This window comes from Metopolophium dirhodum, chromosome 1 (assembly GCF_019925205.1).
Source record: "Metopolophium dirhodum isolate CAU chromosome 1, ASM1992520v1, whole genome shotgun sequence".
Lineage (NCBI taxonomy): Eukaryota > Metazoa > Arthropoda > Insecta > Hemiptera > Aphididae > Metopolophium > Metopolophium dirhodum.
The window spans coordinates 82,927,830-82,948,979 of NC_083560.1; the positions used below are offsets into that span (position 1 = coordinate 82,927,830).

General features: G+C 27.0%; 1 protein-coding gene across 1 annotated transcript; it reads right to left on the reverse strand.

Moving 5' to 3' along the window:
- Window positions 1-2,991: 2,991 nt before the first annotated feature.
- On the reverse strand, window positions 2,992-3,970 carry LOC132937519 (uncharacterized). The gene has a single exon (XM_061004335.1). It carries the CDS (start codon window positions 3,492-3,494, stop codon window positions 3,033-3,035), a length of 462 nt encoding a protein of 153 aa, XP_060860318.1. The 5' UTR covers window positions 3,495-3,970; the 3' UTR covers window positions 2,992-3,032.
- Between the last annotated feature and the right edge of the window lie 17,180 nt (window positions 3,971-21,150).

The window sequence follows — 21,150 nt, forward strand, 5'->3', positions numbered from 1 at the left end:
TAATTTATATATAACCTATTTACGTGGAGCTTTGTTTTAAATTTTCAATCCTTAGCCATAAAAATTAAAAATTAATAAATTTTTAACCACAAAATACTTAATAAATTTCATAAATGTTGTCAAAATTTGAACTTTAAATGCTTATAAAAAAAAATTATGCCTATGTATTTTTAATATTTTTCAACTGCTATTATAACGATATATCAGGAGCCTTATATTAAATTTTCACGCTTTTTTACCCAACAAATAAAAATTTATTGATATTTATAGAAAAAAAACTAAAAAAATTGAAAACTGACAATGGCCGTAACAGCTCAAAAAGAGTCAAAATATTTTGTAAACTTTATGGTGTATAGAAAATGCTAATATAAACATTCAGTCAAAATTTTATGTCCCTACGGTCATTTGTTTTAGAGTTACACCAAAAACCAAAATCGATTTTCTCAAAAACAGATTTTGCGTAAAAATTCCCGTTTTTCCTTAATTTTTCTTTTGTTTTTCACGTCGCTTGTGAAAACTACTGGGAAATTTTTACTTTTGACCCCCCAAAGTACCTACTAGATTCACTTTCCTATCAGAAAAGTTACTATTGAAGAAAATCCAAGCACTTTTACTGTCCTAAAAGGTGATGACAGACACAAAAAAATAAAAAACGCATCATTATTAAATCAATACATTCATCGCTTCGCTCAGAATCTAAAATAAAACCATCAATTTTATTAACTATCTAATTGGAACTACAATAGCCAATGGACAATTATTAAATATACTTTGCGTTAAGCATCTTGTTATTTATTAAAATAACATTTCAGACATATTGTATCTCTTCTAGAATATATACTCGTATGCTTTATTATTAGAATGAATTGATCTCTTATTAAATGTAAAGATAAGAACATTATATTTGTTTTTACGTCAGTTTTTTTTTCTATATCTCAATATTTAAGCAAGTTTAGTATGTGTGTAACATATTACAATGTAAAAAAGCTCACAACTATCTCTTTAAATTTTAAATATCATAAAAATTCAATCTACAATCACTTATTATATACTTAATGTTCTCAAAATAGATAAATTCCCTCAAATATTTAAGTTAAGAACACAAAACTGTTTCTGCCGTAGGTGCGTAAGTTTTCAATGTTGAACGTTCGCTAGATGGAGTAAAATAAAAATAAGTGTAATACATTTCACTAGATAATAAGAATCGCTTTTTCTTTGGGGTGTAATGCTAAATGGTTTTCAGAAATAAAAATAGTATACCTAATTTAAATATTTGGTGCCAAGTTTACACATACAATTTTTAATGAGTATAAGTATAAATGTATACCACCCAAAAATTACGATTTTATTGTTAAACAACATTTTATTTTTCGCTCGGTAATAAATAGATTATCAACATATATCCCAAGACATATAAAGTTCCTATTCATTTTGGTAAATTCTTTCGAGAAATTGTCCGGTTCTCGTTTCGCTGTAATCAAAAATATATAAAGTTTCTTCAATGGTTTACATATTTCTGTGATTTAGTTGTCTATAAACAATTTCACTCTTCGTAATTTTATCTATATATAATCGTATCCGTTTAGTATTTAAATCTGTGGCACAAGAAGCACTGATAGTTAAGTATTAATGGTTACCGGTATTTTTCCCGAATCGAAATTCCCGAATGAACTTTTTCCCGAATGGTATTTTTTCCAAAAGTCCGTATACCTTAAATCTTTTTTCCCGAACACTTTTTACCTGAATCGAATAATAATATTAATATCATAATAAATGCTGTAGTGTAATAATTAAATATTTAAAAATCGATAATTTATAATAAGTACGTATAAAGCGGCCAATTGCCTATGTTGTATAATAAAAATAAATACACATAAAAAAAGCGGGTAAGTGGATTTCGCTCTGCTGTACAGTAGGTTATAAGTGGGACAGTGTATAATGGATTATATTAAACTTGAATTCAATGATATAATATCATTGTAGAAGGAAAACGATTCTGAGCGAAGACGGTTTATCATTCTGGATTTTTTTAATTTTTATTTTATTATAGCCTTTAAGTAGAATTAATATTATAATATTATAATTTTTTATTCGTTGCCACGGTGATATACAAATCGTTAGAAATTAAAATCCCATTTTAAGCGGTTTTTCGTAATTTGTCAGTAGTTTTTCCCCGTGGCATTAAATAACTATTGAGAAAATCGAAAAATGACTTCTCTAAAGTACCATCTTGATCCAATTTGCTAAAAGATAAGGTACTTTGTGTTGAAATCAAAGCGCTCTATCTGGTAGAAATTTTTGTACACAGGATGTAAAAAAAAAAAAAAACACTATTGTAAAACCATATTGCAACTAGCTTCCTCGTTCCGCTCAGAATCTAAAATAAAATAAACAATATAATATGTATTACTTACAAAAGAATATTATGCGCGATCGCCCTTAGAAATTGTAGCTCCTGGTATGTATTAAAATCAGCAGTAATGAACCGTGATAATATACCTACTATTATTTAAATTTTGAAATTTTTTATTTCGGGAATAATAACTGTCGGGAAAAACACATTCGGGAAAAAAGGTTTCGGGTTTTTGGATTTGCGGGCAAAATACCATCAGGAAAAAGTTCATTCGGGAATTTTGATTCAGGAAAAATGGCGGGTAACCATATAGGGAATACATATGCTCGGCTTACAACCTAACCTAACCAATAGATGAATACATAACACATTAATAAGCATAGAATTGTATGCAAGAATGTTCAAAGGTACCCATATATTTCACAAATATATAATTATTATGATACTCACGATTTTTATAGATATGTATGTAAAATTAAAGTGAATATAAAAACACATTTTTATTTACTAAAAATGTGTTTTTAAATGTAAGTATTAAATAAAAATATTTACCTAACCTAATTTAAAAAGTCAACGTCTATAGTCTCACATCAAATTTTAAATTTTAACTTACTAAAAATTGTAGCCAAGTATAAGATGAAAGTATAAAATGTATTAGGTACATCTGAAAATTATAATTTTATTGTTCAATAATATTTTCGTCATTTTTCTTTTGATAAATAGATGATGCCAAATGTGCATACACACGTTGTTCCTTTATCAATTGGGAAGATCGGTTTTTTAACTTTTCCTGTTCTCGTTTCATTGTTTTCAAAGTCTTATCAAGTTCCTTTGATTCAAGAATCAACATATTTCTTTCGTTTAGTTTTCCATCAAAAATTTCACTCTTCGAGTTTTGTTCCAAAATCGCAATCATTTTGTTTACAATATCTGTGACACTAAAAGTTCCAATAATCGAATATTGATCTTCTATCGTTTTTCGTAATAACTTAACTTCTTGGCCAATTGGAGAATTTTCAAAATTTAAATTTATATTATTTTTTTCATGGCACAAAGAGTAAAAAGCTTTATCTAGGCGTTCAATTTGAAGTTTTACCGATCGAACTTTTCTTTTTTCTTTTTTTTTGACGATTTTCATCATTATAATATATTAACGAAAATGTATCATTTATATAAATTGTAGACTGATATTAAAACACTATGTACTTATTTATATTCAATATGGACCATTACTATAGTTATTTAAGTACAAAGTATTTGTATTTTAAACTATACACTTTTAGGTTACCTATCCAAAAATAATAATAATCATTATGCAAATTGGGCACATTTATATTAATCAATATTTAGAATGTAATGTTTGACTTTTCATAGATCGTAATTGTAATGTCACATTTATTTACATGTAATATGCTCATTTGAAAATATCCTAAAAAAAACACTTGTTTTAACCTTGGTTTCGTAGTTAAAATTGGAACAACAATAGTCAATAGATAATTTATTATTAAATGTATTTTAATTAAGCACCAAATGTTAATTATTAACATTTTATGATCGTAACTTGTTCAACTATTAAATTTGATAAACAGTATAACAAATTTTTACAAAAATACGGAAGAAATAAATTATATTGGTAGATTTTTGTCCAAAGTTGATAAGATAATTTGTTAACATTGTGAGGACGGCATGACGCGACATCTTTTGAGCACCCATGGAACCAAAATTGGATTTGGCACAGTTTCAAATATCTAAAGCATATTGAAACTTTGAAAATTTACTTTTTTATTGTACTTTTAGTCATAAATTATTACAAATGGTTTGCAAACATGTTTTATTGTTGTTTAATCGAAATTTCAAGTTTCAGATGTGTGGTTATATTATTGAACTTGAAATTCACCAAAACTACCATTCATTCCCAATCGTCATCGTGCATTGAATTGGTTTGGAGACATCGAAAGTCACTTCTCCAATGGTTCGGTCTAGAATAGATTTCCGAAAACGAAAAGCATACAGCGTAACATTTAAAGGAGGTCTGCTTGTACCAGCTAAAATGGGTTCATACTTTCATAGAAATCATTTTTTAAAGAAAACAATTCTACTGGAACCGTGATGTATACCTACAGAGTGTATTTACCAGGCATGTTCACACCCATTTTTCATTTAATGGTGCATTTTTTCAAATTAAAATTTTTTATTCTGAATTTCATATTTCCAAATTTGTATACATATTATTTAGTCATTTAAGAAATGTTTCGAGGTGAAAAATTGTTCGTTTTAAATTGGAACCTAATTTTATTTCTGAATCTAAATGCTTAAGCAATCATTTTATTTATAGTTGAAATGTATAATATACCTAAATTAAAACTCGAACCTGTACTTTCTGAGTTATTAAACTAAGGACTGCAGTTCACGATAGTAATATATTAAAATGTGATTGGGGCTTCAATGATATTACAACATTTTAATAAACAAAAAATAACTAATTTTAGTATGCGTAAGTGTTGAATATTGTATTTAATAATAAAAATACCAATAATAATAAAAACACATTTGTTTAGTTATATATATTATATTATACATAAGACGTGGACGTACTTAATGCAAGACGTGTTATGTTTGTATGTACCTATGTCACGTGTGCCGAATGTTACAGCAATACAGCTCATATTGAGATATAGTATTTTTGCTGTATCCGTGGCCTTTAAATCAATAAAGAACACATGAAAAGATTGAAAATATTAAATTTATTTTTTCTAAATCTTTGTAAGCAATTTTCCTTACAAACATCATAACGTAATACACACAATACCACTATGAAAGTATTTAAGTATACTGTATACACTATTATATATATATTTATAAGCGTATTAATGCTATAATCCCTTTCGGATTTTTTCCTTCAGATAATAACGAGTTATCTACTAATAGTGCGAGTGCTAAAATGTTGTAGGTACCTATATTGTTATAATCTTTTACCTTATTTTACATTTTTATGTCAACATAATAATAATCATCACTATAATCCCAACATTTAAAGATACGTAGATATGATATACCTGGGATTAATCTATTTCAACAGCCAGATATTATCTCAGCCAGTATATATGTAATTTGAAATATATATAAATTTAACTAGCTTGAAACACTAAATTCTCAAAGTAAAAATTTAAATTACGTATTAACAGCCTCGACATTTAGTTTGAATATATTATTAATACAATAAAAAATTATACTAATAATATGCGCACTGTGAACTCCAAGGGAATGGAAGAATTATTTGCAAATGTTGATTGTTGTTTTTTGATAGGTATAATAAGCATATAGGAGCTTCATTAAAATGTTAAAGCAGCTTATAACGAAGTTTTTAAATACATTTTTTTTTTTTATTAATTAACCCGCGGCAACTTAGGCCATTGGGTGGTTTTTTTACTGTGGGGGGGGGGGGGGTACTGTATGTTAAACACGGGTGTTTGTTAGTTTGGTAGAATTTTCTAGTGGGCACCCGTAGGTATCTGCCATGCCCGGGTAGGGGACGGCGGTCTCTCTCTCCAGACACCGTGACTGCCCGAAGAGAAGTGCCGCTTGTGGCCGAGGTTCGAACCGGCGACGGTGCGCGTCGCAACCGACACTTTAGTCCACTCGGCCACTCTTTCCTCCTTTAAAATACTTTGTTTTCTTCGCATGCATCTTTGTAAACGTTTGTGTGATCAATACCAACAATATTATCATATTGGATGTTTTAAATTTCATAAACATCAGAACTGTCTAGGTAGGTATTTACTATGTATGAATCAGGATATCAATTATTAAGTTTTAATCTTATTCCAATTTAAAGCAATATTTAATAATTCTGTTAGTAAACTATTCATAAGTAATATCTTTGTTATTTATTTATTTTATGTAGTTTTTAACCTAAGTACATCCAACGATTTTTAAGATCCAATTTTAAAGGTATCAGAATGGTGATCTTAATATATTTAATTATTTTTTATAAACCTTTTCCCCATTTATTTAACATCATATACTAATTACAATTGTATCCATCACAATGGAAAATTGTTGCAGTACTCAAATTATTTAAATTTTGTATATTTATCTGAATTAATTTTTGGTTAATTTGGTCGATTTGAAAGGAGGTGCATAATATTGGAGTTTTATTAATTATAAAATAATATTTCACAAGAAAAATGATTTTTTTCATAAAATGCTAATAAAGTGGGCCACAGAAGACCGGCCACAAGGTTACCGACTTCCTGATATGACAATTCACCCCTGACTATACATGTTATGTTTATACATAATATTACAGTAAAAACCTCTAATTACCGGACACTATCGGTCACTGAAATTTTGTCCACTATTCAGGAAGTTCAGTTAGTAGTTTGTTCCCTTAATAAACGTCTGATATTTGGAGGTGCATAATATTATATACATAACTTCTGTAAAAATAGTATCGGCAGTCATTTTGTAAAAGGACTTTTTTTTTACCACGATTTTTATTTTCATCATAGGTGAACTATTATAGTGATTAGTGATACTTTTTAGTATTTTGTCTTATGTGGTTTGTCTGTCAATCAATAAATATTGAACATCACTGAAAATGTTAAAATTATACCTTGGTTACACCTTTATTTTTGTGCAGAAGTAGGTTAATTTAACATTCATTTAAATATTTTCTGTATAATTGAGCCCTGAAAAAAATACATTTTATGTTAAAAATCAATTGTCTAACGCGTTTTTCCAGACAGCAATTTTTTGATTAATAATATTATTATAACATTGTAATACCGAATAATATTAGTGTAACGTTATTATAATACTATTATAATATTATCATTACAAAATGCTGTCTGGGCAGTGAACGTTTTTTTTTTTCAGAATTGAAATGTTAATTTCACATGTGTATACCGCATACAATATTATATATATATATAATATATTATGCGTATAATATCAAATATATTATGTACAAAATTCTGTAAATGCACCATTATTATATATTGGAATACACCCTGCAATATTGTAGGCACGTACAAAGCATCACGTATATTATCACTTAAACATTCCGTTTATTATATTTTATACATTATGGGTCATATGAACGTCCTTATTGTTATGTATTAAAATATGCAGATTATAATATAATATTTAATATTAGGTATATACTAGGCACTGGCCACTGACGATTGACAAGATATACAGAATGTTCCGTAGTAACGCGTTTGAATCCCAGCCAATAATTTGTTCAAATGTTTGTCTTATTAAATTATCACACTTAATTGTTAATTTTTATTTGAAAATTTGGGGTTGTGGAAAATTTGTTGTTTCAACTATTTCAAAAGTTTATTGAAAATTAAGTACTTACAGACAGTTTAGAAATAATATGTGTTATCGTGCAGAAAGCACTAATAATATTGTAATATAAATTATAACCAATTAATTAAAATGTATTTAACTAAATATTTTATCCATCTACTAATTATCCTATTTCTTATGTCATCCTCAAAATCACCATTCTTTGTATCGCTGATCTTTAGTACTTGAACCTATTCACCTCACACACCACATGCCTTGCCCCATACATTTCTCAAAACCTCTCTTGGAACTCTATTATACGCTTTGTCAAAACTTCATCCATACTTCTAGGGTTTTTTCATGAATTTTGATAAATTTAATTCCTATTATAATGCGTAGTTGGTTAGTGTAGGGGGTGAAGCGCCACTAGGGCTATAGCGCCACACAAATGGAATACAATTATAATCCTTAAAAATATTGACTATAAAATATGGGTAAGTACTAATTTATTTCATTTTATATCAATGTATCAATGACATAATTTAAACACTCAAAAAAATTATTGTTGTAGAATATTTGTATATTTTTAAGAACAGAAAAATGAAAATATTATAGACCAGAATATATAAGGCATAAACATTAACTGTTTTTAATTTTAGAACGAATTTTATTTATTCCTGCAGCGTTGCTTTACAAGAAATATAGCTTATTCCATCCACTGATTATAATAATCAGTTATTCTTAAGAAAAATACAGCGTTTTTTCAATCAGTCGTGTTTTAGTAATTTTTTTTAAAGTATGATTTGAAGTAGGTACCTACCTGAAATTAAGTTATCTTTTCCAAAAAAAACTTCTCGTTTTTATCATATATTTGGTTGTTTAAATTTTTTTTAACCACGTAGCCTAACCATATTTGTTTTAATTTGATGGTTTGCTGCACAATATTTTAATTGTAATGTACAGTATTAACAAAATATATGAAATATTAGAGCACAACATTTTAATTTACAAGCGCTTTAAGCAAGGGAAAATATTATGCGCTATCTAAACTTGAACGGATCTACAGAGAAAAAAAATATTGATAATAAATCTAAAAATTCACTAAGGTAAAATATTAGTTTTTTTTGCAGTAACATAGTATTATAACCTACTGTTAAAAACCTAGTTTGAATATCGACTTTGACGTAAAATTATATGCCCATGTGCCTTCTTAATAATTTAGCGGTGACCAAAGCTCTGTTTATTTTTCTACGGTTATATATTATCGTTTCCGAGAAAACTAAAATATATTTCACTTGAACCATCAGGGGCGTTTTGTTTTACGGCCGATGGAATATCAAATATTTTATATCGTTGTTTTTTTTTTATGACGTTTACATAATATCGTCAGCATAATATAATATTCACGATTAAATAATATTTAGCCGAATAGCTCACGAGCGAATACGACCGGAGGATTATATATATATTTTCATCTTAATATGTTGTGTATGTAATATTGTTACACGATTTATGGCCGTACAGGTACCCTATTACCTACGTATTAACTTTGCATACACAATTTTTTTTACAGCGCACATACAATAACGTCTGATACAATATAATATTACGCACATGTTATGGTACGTACATATAGGCGCCAAGCCACCATTCGTGGTATAAAAGGTGTGACTAAAAACGAAGCAATGAAACCCGGTGTCGGTATACATTGTTATTATTGTAAAGCGTTAAAAATAATATTGTAATAATATTGTATCATTGTCCGGGACGCTTTTCATAATTTTTATTAAATACGCGCGTCGTTTGTTCTGTTTTTACTTTGAAAGCAAAAGTCAATTCAATGTGTGTACTTATGTACCTATCCGTAATACATTATGTAATATAATATTATTTTACGTCGGATACTAAATTAATTAACAATATTAAATAATAATAGCAGGGATGTAAATTTAGTTTTGCCTAGACTAGGGCAACCACTTCATGTTTTATCGATGCGAAATTTGTACTACTCATGAATACATACCTACTCTTGGCGGCTGTGTTAATGGGGTGTTGTATATTCAGATATAATAAGAATCTCGGACACCAGGTTTTGAGGTGTTAAATATAAACAATAATCGATATTTCGATTAACACTTCTGTTACATTATATATTCGTACCTATATCAATTAATATTTGTTCTATGATAAAATATGTCATGGTATAATATAATTAGTTCAAATAATAATGTGTTTGAAAGTCACATAATATTTAAATCATAAAATAATAATATAGGAAAGTCGAACATTAACAATCTATGCAGATACCAGTAATTTTCAAAGTTAATGAAAAAAATTGACTTCGGTTAGTTGAGGTAAGTAAACATTAAAAACGTTATAAGCTAATTGTAAACAAATAATAAATTTAACTCTAAAAGTTTAAAGTGAATATGAAAAAAATATTTAACTTGCCTAGTTAAATAGTAGTTAGTTCATTTTTTAACACTTTTCTTAAGTTTGGTTTCACGTCTGTCTGTGATCAAATCTTGCGCGCTCGATTTGAGGCACTTTTTGAAGATGAAAAATTCTGAAAATTGGTATAGACCTTGGTCTTGGATGACAATACAATAATCCGTTGTCATTTTGGGACATGGACCAAAAAAAAAAAAAATAAAAAAAAAAATTTTAAAAACACACTTTTCCATAAAAACATTTAAAAAAAAATTTTAAAAATTGCACTAAAAAGACAAAAATAATTCTCTGTACTTAAAAATAATGAAAAATTTATTGATGAAAAATTTAAAAGTGTGTGGTGCATCATACAAAACATTAAAAGCCGAGCTAAGTCTCACATACACTTCTTTGTTCAATCCTGTTTATAAGATAGTGACTGGCAGTATATGTCAAGTATAAGAGCAAAATAATGAAAAATTTACTGATGAAAAATTTAAAAGCCAAGGAAAGTCTCACATACACTTCTTTGTTCAATCATGTTTATAAGATAGTGACTGGGAATATATGTCAAGTGTATGAGCACCACACACTTTTAAATTTTTCATCAATAAATTTTTCATTATTTTTAAGTACAGAGAATTATTTTTGTCTTTTTAGTGCAATTTTTAAAATTTTTTTTAAAATGTTTTTATGGAAAAGTGTGTTTTTAAAATTTTTTTAAACTAATACCTGATCACAAATTTTTTTTTTTTAATTTTTAATTAATAACTAACCATTTTGTTAAAAGCTCATTCTACTACTCCACATTAGTCGTAAGTAATGTAATCATATTATAATCAGTTAGGTACACGTTTTTGTTAAATCAATGTCCGACATGTTACTTACATGTCATCGATGAATGGATAAATAGATTATTTCTATACAAATGCAGAACAAATTGGGTTATTTATTATTCTCGTTAAAAAATCCAATAACTTAAACTTATATAACATGCAGCTATATGGACATTACGTTTTATTACCGATCACACAAAATATACGTGAATGGAACATTGTTTTTCGAATTTATAAATAATACTCTATAATGGATAGGATATAAAAAGTCATCTCAGGAGTAGTATGACGCATGAACAAACTCTTAAATAATGTGTACTAAAAATGAAATAAATTCTGTCTGGTAAGCTATTATCTATTAATTTTGTGAGCCAGATTACCCATTAGCTAATAATATATAAACTTATATATTGTATATAAATTAGGCACATATATTATTATGATCCTAATCCATCATTGTAGTTGTTATTTTATTCTTTATAAATTAATTCCGTATTGATAACAATATGTGCTAAGATTCATAACGGTATAATATCAATACATTTTCTTAATGGGGTCAGGGCCGACGGTATACGGTTTTGTTGGAGGGAGAGGGGGAGGGTGAGATCAAGTATTTGTCGACTGTAAAAATGTCGACCCGTAATTTCTTAAAACAAACTATGTGAAGTACCTATACAAATTCCTGGTATTTCTGTACAATAAGTAAGGTGTGCTAGAAAAAACAATTAAAATTTGATATTTAATATTATATTAAAAAACATTATAAAAAAAATTAAAAGAATTGAACTAAAACATTTTGAACAGTTCTATGTATAGCCTGTTATACTATTTGTTACTTGTATATCATACAGCTGCTAGCCGTAAAGGTACAGGACTGTCAGGACTGTTTTAAGATCTAAAATAATAAGTCGTCATCTGTGTTCTAATCTATTGATCAATTAATCAGTGCAGTGGCGTAATGTTGTAAAAATATGAACTTTAAACACTCATAAAAATTTAATTTGACTTTCTTGCAGACAATTTTTTCTTTGATAAAGTTAGACAAACTTATGGGGAATCTTGTATGACATTCAAATCTTAGATTTAAAAAAGAAAAATTTTTATGAATTTATAACACAAAATAATTTGAAAATTTTTGTTATTTTTACGTATTTTGTTAAAATTTGAACATTAAAGCTTATAAGAAAAAATTGTGACTGGATTTTAATATTTATTTTAATAGATTACATTTTCTAGCTTTTTTACCCAACAAATAAATTTTATCGACATTCATAGAAAAAAAAATTCAAAACTGAAAATGTCCATAAACAATTCAAAACAAATCAAAATATTTTGAATATTTTGTCATTTATAGAAAATGATAATATAAACATGTATCCACGGTCATTTGTTTTAGAGTTGCACCAAAAACCAAAATCGATTTTATCAAAAACTGATTTAGCGTAAAAATTCCTGATTTTCCTTAATTTTTTTTTGTTATTCTCGGCGCTTTTGAACATTATTGGGAACATGGATTTTGACCTCCCCAATGCACCAACTAGATTCACTTTCCCATCGAATAAGATGCTGAAGTTGAAAATCAAAGCATTATTTCGACTACCTATCGTGTACACAGACACACAAAAAAGAATAAAAACCCACATCATTGTACAATTAATACATTAATCGCTCCTCTCACAATCTATTCATATCAGATTCAATCCAAAACAACATATTGATCTTATATAGTCTAAGCATTTTTGGTCCTTACTATATTTACCATATTTTAAAACTTATCGATCAGCATACATCTGAAGTTTATAAAATGTCCAAGTAAACCCATTTTACGGTAGGTACACATAATGTATAAATTAAGTTCCCTACAAACCTATTCATACTTATTCGCCAAAGTGGTATTTTTTGTGGGATAAACACTCGTCCAATCGGTATTTGACTATTCGCCCAAACAGACCACATTGTGGGTCGATTTGACAATACGGTATACCCATTCAACCATTACCTTTTTTTTTTTTTTTACTCAAGCGCAATTCGACCACCCAATTTAGGTAAAAAAGTGCAATTTGACTATGATTTCCAATTATTATAATAACTTATAAGTATAAAAATGTATAATAATTCACCTGAACGGTTCTAGGTCACCACATTGTACAGTCGAACATTAAAAGTGTGAAACCCGGACACTTTGTACGGTCGGGTGAAAATGTTCGTTTCAGAACGTGGACAGTTTCTACTATTGTATACTTAAAGCATATAATATTGTAAATATAAGTTATATACCTAAGTAGTACGTATATATAATATTATAACGTCCATTATTAAAGTGTAAAAGTTAAGTAAAAAGTCAATTAAAAATGTTTTAAATTATAGTATTTTAACAATAGTCAAAATAATCGAAGCTTTTTTTAATCAACTTGTTAGATAACAGCCAAATATTACTTGGTGCTATGATATATTTATTTTTACATGGCATGGTATTTTGTAGTGCAACTGTGCAAGTAATATAAAAATACCATACGAACTAATATAACTAATATAACTAATATTATATTTCAAAAATCATCACCGCCGTATTGATCCAGGATCCGTTTTCTAAATCAGGTTCTTTTCAGATCGGTTACAACCCTCGGTATACAAACCACGCAAGACTCGTACGACAAACCTGCCATTATTAAGTCGTGTGTCAGTGACGTTCTTTTGATCTAAAAAACACTCCGTAATACTCAGCTGTTTGGTCCTGTCACAGTAACAAAATAGTTACGATTCGCCGCACGCTATGACGATATTTCATAGCATTATTGCTAATATAAGAAATGAAATAAAATAACAAAACATAAAATGAATATACCTTTTTATTAAATGTTACATACAACACTGAATTTATTTATATATACCATACAAGTAGGTATTAATAATATAATATTATATAATATTAAGTATAAATATATGAAATATTAAATTATAAAGGCACACATGTGTACAAAACACATTACACGCATATTAATAATAATATATATGTTTGTCCTTAGTAATATTATTAGCGTCGTAATTAAATAGGAACTGTTGAAAATACATTTTTACATTGACGAATTTTATATTTTTATCTCAAGTCAAAAAATATCAAATAAATCAATGTATTCACAAACAGAAACGCTCTATATATAATATGTATACACTAGAACACACACACACAACACACATACATATATATCAATTGATTTTCCATTATTATAGGCGTGGGAATACTTATAGGTACATAAATATAATATATATATTATACAACTCTTACAAGTGCCCATTTAAAAAACAATTGCTCCCAAATATATTATTAAAATTATACAAAATATCAGTCGAAAAAATAAAACAAAACACACATCATTTATTATATTAGATTTTTTAAATTAATTAATACTTATCTAATATTAACTGTTTATCAGTTAACTGTTAGATGGGTAAAACTATATTTATGAGTTATGACACACTTTTTGTGTATTAAAAATATTATAAATTAACACATACACTATACATATTGAAATACAAAATACTTTAAAGCTGAATAAATTTAATTTTACCGATAATCATGGCAGTGTTGAATAGACATATTGTTTTTTATTTTTATTACTCACTCATTTTTTGTTTACTAAATCTCATCCTAAAATATCATATATTACAAAGAGTGTTATGGTTATTCAAATTTTAGTTTTAGACGTGTACATATATAGTAAGAGGTACCTGGTACCTACCAATATTATTTTATTTTTATATTACTTATTATTACACATATTTTTAGTCTAAAAATATGTGTAAAATAAAAATAGATGTATGAAAGTTCTTTTCAATATTGAACAGTTTATTATTTAAAAATAAATTAATTCCAAACAACAATTGTTTCAATTGATCGTAATTTGTAGATGGCACAATAATATTATATAGCCTATAGGTAGACACAGATATATAATTATGAATTAAGGAAGTCTAAAAGAAAAACTACATAATATCATATATTTTTTAAATCTACTTTGCATAATCTGATTTATAGTATGAAATCACGATGTTATCAAAAAATTCGCATATGTTATAACTTATAAATTGTTACTATAATATTTCACTTTCGACTACGAGTTTGTGAGCGAATTATTAGTATCAGTTTTAACTTTTATTGTTATACTACTACTTGTAATAATTTTATGTGTTGGTATAAATTTAACATTTACAATGTACTATTTACCTACTATAGTTGGGTCACTTCGGCGTGATCGCAGTTAAGCTGCCTGTAAAAATACGTATATTCCTGTAGCAAAATTTATAGGTATACTACGCTTATATTATTTTATCATTTAGAACCACTCTAAAATAAAATATTATTCCCGTCATGTCCAATCCATTAAAAACAATTGTCGTCGTTTCTATTTTTTTTTAGTTTTCTTGGAATTAAAAATATTTATATAGGCGCATGTGTTTATGTTATAATTATTATAAATTATAATATTATGATATCATTAACACCCGTTTTTCTCTATGTAAAGACGTCATAATTCACTTTTAAGTAAAGTTGTAAATATTGTTTTTCTGGTGTAGATTTAAGTATCAGATTTGTAAACAGGGTTCAAAATATAATTCACTTCGATGAAACATAAATTATGCATTTAAACTGTTTAATTCAGTATTATGGTGATTCGATATTAAACATCTTAATACCGTTTTCCATTAAACCATTTCGACATCATACATGTAAATGTAACATATACAACAATATAATATTATCACACGGAATTATGCATGATTTTAATTTAACATAATATTATATATTATGTAATATGGATAGCGGGGTAACACAAAATTTATGACTTTTATGTCATCGTTTTATAATTTAAATAAACCTATAAATCGATAAATTATCGAAATCAAAGTAATTTTCATGATTATTATTTTAGTTGGTATTCGAGAAAAGTGTTTTTTTTAACTGCGTTGATTTTGGGTTGATAGATTTTGGGAACCTAAACTTGTCTTATAAAAATCTTATGATTTTATTTTCATGAGACAGTCAATAATCAATATTAATTCGAATATGCAAAGTAATAAGTGATAATAAAGTAATAATAGAGGTATATTATGGGAAACAATAACATTTTATTCAAGTAAATGATAAAATCATTATTTTTACGTGAAAGATAATGGAAAATTAGAAGAACGTAAAAATATTACTGGTTTAAGATAATATTATTGACATTATATGAACTATGTAGGTATTTTAATGTATTATATTAAGTCGTAATACGTACAACTTTTTTAATATTTTACGTATTATGTGACTATAATATTATTAATATACATATATAGTAATAATATAGGTACTATTTTATAAATATAATATACTTTTAAATACAATTATATTACAAAATGTGATGAGTAAAATCCCAATATTTTTTTTAAAGTATCATTCTTCACTATATAATATTCTTTTCATCAAACATAAAAATTATAAGAGAATATAATAATAATTATAACCACGATTTTTATTTTTTAGTATTATTATTGTACAAATATATGTATTCGTATAATTTTTAAAGGCATTATTATATATACATTTTTGTATTAAATACTCCCTTTAATAGTAAAAGTTTTAATTATTAAAATAAAAATAATTAATCCCATTTCATTCCGTCTCGTTTTTTTTATTATATTATTTTTTTAAATATGCTTTTTAGATTCTTATATAAGTATATTTTCGTCACACAATATATATTTTTTAATAAGTTTCCAGGCAATTTTAAATATATCAGAATATCTTTAATAAAATATATTATTTAATCAAGCCAGGGTATTGTTATTAAATTTACCGTCACAATTTTTCCTAGGTCATCGATAAAATAAAATAAATATAAAACTACTTAAAATGAACAAAAATACAATTCTAATTAAAAAAATAATCAATATTCTATATAAAAGTAAAGTAACATAATTAAAAATTAAAATGCTGATAGAATAAATTGTTTGATGTATAATATACAATTTACTTTTTGCATTATTTCAAGCTAATGCCGTTACACTTATAAAAAGCAACATTAATAATATAATATAAATAATTTTTCATACAAAATATATTCTAACGTAACTAAAATGGTAATGAAATAATTTTGATTTTTTGTTTGAATTTGACTCTAAACAGTCACATTAATTTTGATATTAAATTATCACTGACACATTATACCAATGTTCTTAACATAAAAATATAACTAAATAATGTACAATCTTAATAATTAATTTTGATTTTAATTTCTATAAATCTAAATAAAACATACAATAAAATTATAAATATACAATAATCTTAACATAAATACGCGCATTACATGTTGAAATCTGATTAGAATAATAGTTTACGTATAATACTATCGTAGTATCGTCAATATTCATTGTATATTCATTATCATACATTATCTATACAACTATTATACAATTTTAGAATTTTTTCTTCCACAATGTATAAATGATTTTAACAACGTAAGACATAAACTAATACAGAAATCTAAAAATTATATCATAATCTATAATATGTAAGAGCACTTTAATAATCATAAAAAATATTACACTGCAGTATTAGTATACTTGAGTGCATTTTTTATACGACTGGCCAACAAATATATTGGAGAGCTTTTTATTTCTTTACATGAAGTGAAAGTAATCCACAAGTCCAGCTATGAACCAAAATGCTATAACACTTTGGGTGTAAGTGCAATCATTTTCGTTTTAAAATATCCCAAGAAAACAGCAAAGTCAAATTACGTTTACCAAAGTTTATATTCGTGAAATTATGGATTTTGGGTAGAGTGTTCGTTAAAATTCATAAATGTATCAGATGTACTTAATTAAAATATAATAATATGGACTGTATGCAAAATATGGGCAGGTTGAAGCTACAGCGACCTTCTCCCAGTCTGAGATTTACCCATATATTATTTATTACACATTTGAATACATGAAGTTTTGTCATTTTTTTCTATACATTTTAAACTTTATTTATACATATTTAAGAAATTATATAAGATCGAAAACATATAAATATAATATTTTATTAAGGACTGAGTAGTCTTAGTCGGCTTTATTCACATATCAATAGTAGGTTAGGTTAGCCTACCTACCAGTAGCGTGGTTCATTCATACCCAAATATGAAGTCTAATATGAGGTTTGGGTACTCGTCCAATATGCTAACTACCGTAAATATTTTATCTACCGCAATTTTATGATAGGTTAATATGATATCTACAGTAAATATTGTATCATATACTTTATTATTTTGTAATTAAGATTAGGCTTTTATCGAAATCCTAAATTGTATTATATTTATACCCCCTTTATAATTTATCACAGGCTTATTACAAAAAAAAAAATGTATTGTGTGTTTGTGAGTTGTGTCAATTATAATGTGGTTATACTGTGATTTATTTATTTATTATTATTTATTACTTATTATTGAGAGTTTGTCATTTATGAGTTATTGATATCGACACATATTTCAAAATGAAGAAATGTGCGCGATTTTTTTAAAAATACGTGGTTTATTACCAACTGACCAAACATGTACCAACATTAAAAATCATACAATTTGTGGTGGTGAGTTGAAAAATGTTCTGTAAAATAGTTGAAAACGTTATTCGGAAGGTAATATTTAGATAACAGTTTAAAAACCGATGTACACTAAAAGGGTGCAAAAAAATTTACTCCATACGCAAAAACAATAACTTTTTTACGTATAAGGATAAAAATGGGAAGTAAACACTGTTCGGTTTAAATGTGTGCGATACCATAGAACTTGTTTGGTATTGGGTATTTCAAATAAAGGTAACACAATCAGAGGCGTTTACGAAAAGATCAAAATCAACTATAGTCGACTGGTATAATTTATGTTGAGACGTAGCAGTAGCTGAATTTCAAAACAGTAAGCAAATGGGAGGTCCTGGCCTAGTTGTGCAAATAGATAAATCCTTGCTCCCATTGGCGCAATTTGGACAACTGATTTGGGGGGGGGGGCTAAATTTATAAAATCAATACAGACCCGCATAATTTTTTTAATAGGTGGATTTAAGATGAATATATTTAAAAACTTAGGGGGCTTAAATAAAACTAGGGGTGGGATAAGCCCCCCTAGACCCCCCCCCCCCCAAATTACGCCTATGTTTGCTCCAAGGTAAAAGGAAATATAGTCGTGGAAGATTACGTCTTGAAGATAGCAAACCTGTGGAAAAGTCTGATGAAGAGAGTTCAGATGAAGACGATGTAATAATTTATCGAAATTACGGACAACGAATTCAAGGGCCATGGATTTTTGGTTTGTGTTGCAAGCTGTAAGCATGATGGAATCTTAGAGAGACGTTTTTTTAAAGTTGAAAAGCGTGATCGAAATACTTTACTACCAATTATATTAAATTAAGTTGAACAAGGTACTATATATTCTAACATTTTACTTTAAATGAACATGGGTTTATCCATAAAACGGTTAATCATTCGGAAAATTTCATTGGCCCAATAACTGGTGCTGAGGCACAAACTATAAAAACACTTTGGAGACACGTCAAAAAAATACAATATTAAGAACACCAGCAGCGACTAACATAATATTACTATCCCAACTTTAAGAAGTGGTGGCGCTTGTTACAAAAACCAACCGAAGACCTGTTCGAATCAATCCTCGCGGAGTGGTCAGAAATTCGTATACATAACTACACACATTCATGAAAAAATGTGACAAAGTAGAAATACTGCATTTATCATACTAAAACTAAACCAACATAAAATTACGGTAGATAAAATATTTACGGTAGATAGCATACTAAACCATTAAACGTGTGGTAGATAGTATATTGGACGAGTACCCATTTCACAATATATGATTGAATACTTTTGAAAAAAGTTTCAAGTGCGTTTAAACAACCTATAATGACTATTATCTATGTTTTAAATTATTTTATCGAAAGTGTATGTCTAATGATAATTAGCGTCATGAATAAAATTGAAAACAAATATAAATTCTTTTCAACATTTAAATAAATTTGACATTTTCTAAACAAATTAATGATATTTTCATGGTTATATAAGTTTGAGAACGAAAGAATGACGAGCCAATATTATATTTTTTTAACTGTATCGAGACCTAACAATATTAAAGTGTATGGGGTAGGCATAATTAACTATATTAATGTGACATCAAAAGAAACACAATGCCTTGAGGAGAATGATAATTTACTAAATTCAAACTTTATGTAAGGCTTAAGCACGCCGTTCTTTGATATGAAAATCTATTATAGTGTTGCTTATAAAAAAAACGTATGGTATCTATTGCTTGAAGTGTAATAAAAATAATATATCCCTCAACGGAATGTGATTGCTGGTAGGTAATAAAAAAAAGTATTGTTTTGATAGTTATTACTTATTAGGTAGTCATTCAAAAATAAATATAAAACACACTCAGTAATATTCTCTGTACTACAATTTATTGTATTTTAGTTTGCTGTAGATTATAGCTATAACTTGGAAATTATTTTATTGGGTTTACGGAATTACTAACAATAACACATAACCAATACCTACGGTTGTTTTTACTATAAATCGTATGTAAATGTAATCACACAAGTTCCTATAGAAATAATGGATGAAACTGAAATAAAAAAGAACAGTCGTATAAATGCATGGCAAATAAAGTAACATAAAATATTTCTAAATTGTATTATATTATTCACTAAATATTCAACCAAAGTCCATATTATATTATATTTAAAAGTAATTTGATGTATTCTCGTATAAACAACAATCAGTAACTAACACTGAGAAAAGTACATTAAACTATATAGATAATTAGTTGGTAGGTTATAATTTTTAGGGCCCGGATTTATATGTAGCATTACAAGTATTATTTTGCATAATATTGTCTTTCTAGTAGCTAGTCCAAAGAGTAGCTAGATTAGATGGAAATTTTAATTTTAATCTGAAGAAAAACTTAAGTATAGAATTTTATACTGCAATATTTATGCATATTTTACTAGTTTTTTACGTTCTATACATATTATATAAAGCATAATATATAATATTTGTGGTTATTAAGTACATATTATTAGTATTTTAAGTATATTTAGTTTATAAACAACATTTTGAGATATATTTACAACATACCTATCAAAGAAAATAACGTAAATTATAAAACCATCATTTAATATCATATTCCTGGAATTTGATAATCTTTTCTT